At 38.1% G+C, this 5,605-nt stretch overlaps 1 protein-coding gene across 4 annotated transcripts in view; it reads left to right on the forward strand.

Annotated features, from left to right (window-relative positions):
* The window catches only part of INTS7 (integrator complex subunit 7), a 115,316-nt gene that overhangs the window by 73,329 nt on the left and 36,382 nt on the right, over positions 1 to 5,605 (forward strand). For all 4 annotated transcript variants that reach the window (XM_006834024.1, XM_006834025.1, XM_006834027.1 and 1 more), the window contains 2 exons: positions 2,251 to 2,388; positions 3,659 to 3,865. In XM_006834024.1, coding sequence (XP_006834087.1) covers positions 2,251 to 2,388; positions 3,659 to 3,865 — 345 coding nt within the window. The remainder of the gene's footprint in view (positions 1 to 2,250; positions 2,389 to 3,658; positions 3,866 to 5,605) is intronic.

Below are 5,605 nucleotides of genomic sequence, written 5' to 3' on the forward strand. Positions count from 1 at the left end.
AAGAACGAAAATAGATATAGCACTGGAGACCATACAAAACTTGCAAAAAGAGGTCCACATGATCAAAACTAAAATATCAGAAGAATACACTGAGTGGGCAAAGGAATAGAATTAACAGGATGGAAGCTTGAAAATAAGTTTCTCAATACTGCTAAGATAGAACAAGAAGAAGGAAGAAATCTGAAGGAAGCCTAAGGTTCATGTGAGAAAACATGAAAAGGAATAACTTACAGTTGATTGGAATTCCAGAACACCATGAGACAAAGAAAACCACAGAAAGGTAATTGAAGAGATGCTGGAAGAAAATATCCCTAACACCTTGAAGGACAAAAAGATAAGCATTCAAGAAGGTGAAAGAACCTCAGACAGGATAGACCCCAAAAGAAAATCAGTAAGACCTATCATAATCAAACTCTACAAAATCAAAGACAGTCAAAGAATCCTGCAAAACAGTAGGGGGAAAAAAAAATGTTACCTACAAAGGATAACCAATAGTCTCTGATTTCTTAGCAGAAACTAAGAAGGCAATGAGAGACGTATAAAAAATTCTGAAAGAAAAAACTGCCAACCAATAATTATATACCCAGCAAAGCTGTCAGTCACATAATGCTGATGAAATTATTTCAGTATAAACAGAAATTAAGGGATTTTGTAAAAGCCAAGCCAGCGCTTCAAAACATACTAAAGGAAGTTCTTTGGACTGAGAACCAACAAGAACAGACAACAACCAAAGATTAACATATGTGGCAAAACTATCAGTCCAGATATGGAAAAAATCAGAGCAGTACAAAGGGTTGGGGGACTATAATGGCATGAAGTCGCTGATTTACAAGCTTTCATGAGTATGCTTAATTTCAGAATGAAAGTGGAAAGGTAGAATCCCCATGGAATAGTTTTCTTCTTTTCCAAAGGGAATCGAAGGTGATGATGATAGGATTTAATGATTCAGTAGTGAGTAATTGTTAGCAGGATTCATTGTGATTGTCACAACTGTAATGGTAGAAGATATGTAACTAAAAGCGGGCAAGTAGTTAATCTTTCATTTCAGGAATAGATGATCCCAGGACCATCAAGAAGGAAGAGTTTGAGATGACAGCAAGGCAGTGGTGCAGAGAGACAGTGGGCTCTAGGCCCATGGAATGAGTAAAGGCTGTGTGCCTGTGGGCACTAGGCTAGTTTGCAGAATGTGCCCTTTGGGCATTCAAATGAATGTATATTTATTGTTTTGTATGTGTACATCAGCTATTTTTGCTTTGCTCACTTATTAAATATAAACTATAACTGGGGAACCACAGGGAGGAAATAAGATAACTTGTTTCAGGGAGGGGATTATAATCACTGAGATGAAACAAAATGTATAATATGTTGATTGTGAAGCTGATGATCTTATCTATAAACCTTCACTCAATTCATAGTTAAAAAATCTAAAATAAAAACTCTTCTTTCTCTGGCAGAGAATCTGGTGGGTTTGAACTGCGGATCTTGCAGTTAGCAGTCTAATGCTTATCCTACCATGCCACCAGAGATCCTTTATATGCTGTATGCTATCTAAGTACTTTGGGAGTCCTGGTGTGGCCCTGTAGGTTAATGCACTGGACTGCAAGGTCAGTTTAAACCGTAAGATCAACAGTTCAGGCTCACCAGCCACAACTTGGAAACCATATATAGAACTGCTATGGGTCAGAACCAACTTCCCAGCACTTAAACAACAACAACATCTCAGTACTTTGATGGTGTGATGGTGAAGTGTGCAGCTGTTAATCTTAAAAGTTGGTGGTTTGAACCTACCAAGCCACTCCATAGGAGAAAAAGACTTCAGTCTGATCCCATAAAGATTACATCCTAGGAATCCCTTTAGGTCAGTTCTTCATAGGGCCACCATGTGTTGGAATCGACAGCACACAACAGCATGCAATCTTTTTTTTTTTTTTTGCATTTTGCCTCTTCTGTATGAATCTATGTTAGTATGTGTTTCTAATTCATTTTACTGCTGTATAATATTTCTCTAAATATCATCATTGATTTTTCCATATGTATGGGCAATGCTTCTAAATATTGAAAATAATGCTCTAAGTCAGTGAAATAAATTGGTAAGTTCAAAATGAAAAATTTATAAATGCCAATAGGAAACAAGTGTTATTCTTTATAATGGTCTTAAATTATTTTTTCTCCCTTTTGGGCATGTTATCTAGGACACTGTATAGATTTTATGTAGTTTTCTTGATTTTCTGACTTTGTGTTTGATACTAGGTGAGTTTGGCTACTGTGATTTTTGTAGCCAGTCAGAAAGCATTGTCTGCTGAAGTCAAGGCAGTAATTAAACAACAGCTTGAAAGTGTCTCTAATGGATGGACTGTATACCGGATTGCCAGACAGGCATCTCGAATGGTATGTATTGTCCTTGTAGGTGGACTGGGTTGCTGGTAGTGGTTGGTTATAAACCTTACATTGTGTGATTGTTAGACATACATTGTTAGTCAAAACTGAAAATAAAGATGGTAGTTCCTTTTAGTTGAGAGTCTTGGTGTAGTGCTGCGGGTTAATGCACTGGGCTACAACGTTGGTTTGAACCTCAAAATTGGCGGTTCAAGCTCAACACCCACTCCTTGGAAACCTTAGATAGGCTCACTATGGGTTCAGAACTAGTTCAATGGCACTTAACGACAACAACAGCACCTTTTAGTTAAAAGTGTGAAAGATGAAGGAAAGGATCTAATTTTTAACTTGCATATTAATGGCATATGTGTTGCTATATATATCATTGTTACGGGTATGTTCTGCAGGAGTATCAAAAATCTGGGCTCTTTCTGGCTATCAGTTACACCATTTGCATTTTGCCCTGTAAGAAAGCCCATCTCCCACCCCTGCTTGTGCCCTCTTTTGTCAGGACACCCCGTCTTTTCTTCATCTCCCCAACTTAACCATTCTTAAGTGGAAACAAGGAAAGATTAAGCATGCTGTGCCCTCCTTAGCCATATGGAAAGCCTTACAATTTTGTTTGAAAGGAAATATAGAGCGTGGGGAGCACAGAAGTCCTTTGGAGTTCAGAGAGCTAAGTTTAAAAGTGATTGAAGCACTTGTTCTCAGTTGTACTGTGTTTCTCAAATGAGGAGAAAATTGCTGTTGACAGGACACGTCTTCCTTACATGGAACTGTCCCAAACTTCAAGCATTCCAGGGCACTTAGCATTCCTGGTCCTCAGGCAATACATGGCTGTCATACTCCTTTATCCTCATACACACTAACTTCCCTCTACGTCACTGTGGTCATCTGATATCGTGAAACGGGGGCCAGTGATGCTCCTCTTCAGAAGTACTAGAACTTACTGGAGTCTCTTCCTCCATTAGATAACATATCCAAAATGACATGCACTGAGTATTTATAAAAGTTCTGTATTTCAGACCAAAAATCTACCCTTGAATTATAATAAATTTCATTTAATTTTCTCTCTGGTTGAAACTGTTTAATGAAGAATTTCAGGCAGTATGTTACGGAAAAATAACTCATCATGTTTTCTCTGAGGGAATTTAGACTGAGTCCCAAATAATTACATAATATGAAGAATGATTATTAAAACTTACCCTGGATTTGAGTTTGTCTTTTAGCTGATGCATCAACTATTTCAGGGCTCACCATGTGCCCCTTCTTTCCTTTTTAGGGTAACCATGACATGGCCAGAGAACTTTATCAAAGTTTGCTGACTCAGGTTGCCTCAGAACACTTCTACTTCTGGCTGAATAGTTTAAAGGAGTTCTCACATGCAGAACAGTGTCTTACTGGGTTGCAAGAGGAGAATTATAGTTCAGCACTTTCTTGCATTGCTGAGTCTTTAAAATTCTACCACAAAGGGATTGCTTCCTTAACAGTAAGTCCTCTTAATTCTCCTTTGGTGATGTTAACTTGTGTGAGTATAATTCCCCTTCTGTTGTGGGGCTAGCCTATCGTGGTTTCTTTGATAAAACTTTCTGATATGTATAGTTTGGCAAAATCTCGAAGTTAAATAGAGCATGAAAGTCAATAAATGTTTGCGCTCCTCCCACTTTTAACATTCATAGATTGATACATTTATTTTGTGTTTATAAAGTATGGAGTACCATCTATGAAAGTGTGGTGGCTTTTTAGGAAAAGTATTGGATTGCAAACCACAGGGTTGGTGGTTCGAGCCCACCAGCCATTGCATGGGAGAAAGATGACAGTTTCTCCTCTCACAAGATTTACGGCCTCAAAAACCCTATACGGGGTCACTATGAGTCGGAACAGACTTGATGGCACTTAGCAAAAACAATAACAGCAACCCCACCTTGTAGGAAGTGGAAGGATCAATCCACACAGAAAGATTGAGTGGTGTAGGGAGAAGCTCTTTCCTTTCCAAATTCCTGTTAGTAATACTTAACCTGATGGCAGCACCATCAAACATGAGAACCTACCCCGCTCTCTTCACTCTCTTGGCAATTCACTGAAAAACAAGTTCCTTGATTTATAGATACAGAAGAAATAAGGATGCCTTATTTTTACTCCTCAGTGATACTCTTCTGTGCCAGATTATGAGGCAACAACCTACTGTTTTTATCTTATCTACTAATAAGTGAAAGGATACAGGGAGGGCAAACCCTGAACATTTCTAATGTTTCCTAGAAATAGATTAACATTTTTTATATTCAAAAAGTTTCCTTTTACAAGTAAAGAGTTTAAATAACCAACATTAAGCATGTAGTAGTCTATCTGAAGAACAGATTTGATATAGTAAACACTAAAGACTGAAGACCAGAAGAGTTGTGGAATGACATCAAGAACATCATACAGGAAGAAAGCAAAAAGTCTTTTAGAAGACAAAAAAGAAGGCAAAGGTCAAAATGGATTTCAGAAGAGACACTGAAACTTGCTCTCCAGCATAGAGATGCTAAAGAAAATGGAAGAAATAAGAAGGTACAAAAACTGAAGAGAAAATTTCAAAGGTCAGATCGAGAAGATAAAGTCAAATACTACAACAAACTGTGCAAAGATCTGGAGTCAGAAAACCAAAAGGGAAGAACAAACTCCGCATTTCTCAAGCTAGGGAACTGAAGGAAAAATTTAAGCCTCAACTTAAGTTATTTAAGCATTTTCTGGGCAAATTATTAAATGATGCAGAAAGCATCACAAGAAGATGGAAGGCATACACAGAGTCACTGTACCAAAAGGAAATGGTTGATGTTCAACCATTTCAAGAGGTAGCATAGGATCAATAGCCTATATGATACTTAGGGGAGGAAATCCAAGGTGCATTGAAGGAATTGGCAAAGAACAAGGCACCAGGGATTGATGGGATAAAATTGAAATCTTTCAAGACAGTGAGACAGCACAGGAGGCATTCATCTCTGCCAAGAAATTTGGAAGACAACTGTCTGGCCAACTGTTTGGAAGAGATTCATATTTGTGCCCATTCCAAAGAGAGGTGACCCAATGGAATGCGAAAATCATTGGACAATCTCTTTGATAACCCATGCAAGTGAAGATTTACTAAAGGTAATACAGAAACAGCTGCAGTACATAGACAGAGAACTTCCAGAGGTTCAAGCCGGATTCAGAAGAGGATGTCAAACAAGGGATATCATTGCTGATGTCC

Source organism: Chrysochloris asiatica, unplaced genomic scaffold (assembly GCF_000296735.1).
Source record: "Chrysochloris asiatica unplaced genomic scaffold, ChrAsi1.0 scaffold00009, whole genome shotgun sequence".
Lineage (NCBI taxonomy): Eukaryota > Metazoa > Chordata > Mammalia > Afrosoricida > Chrysochloridae > Chrysochloris > Chrysochloris asiatica.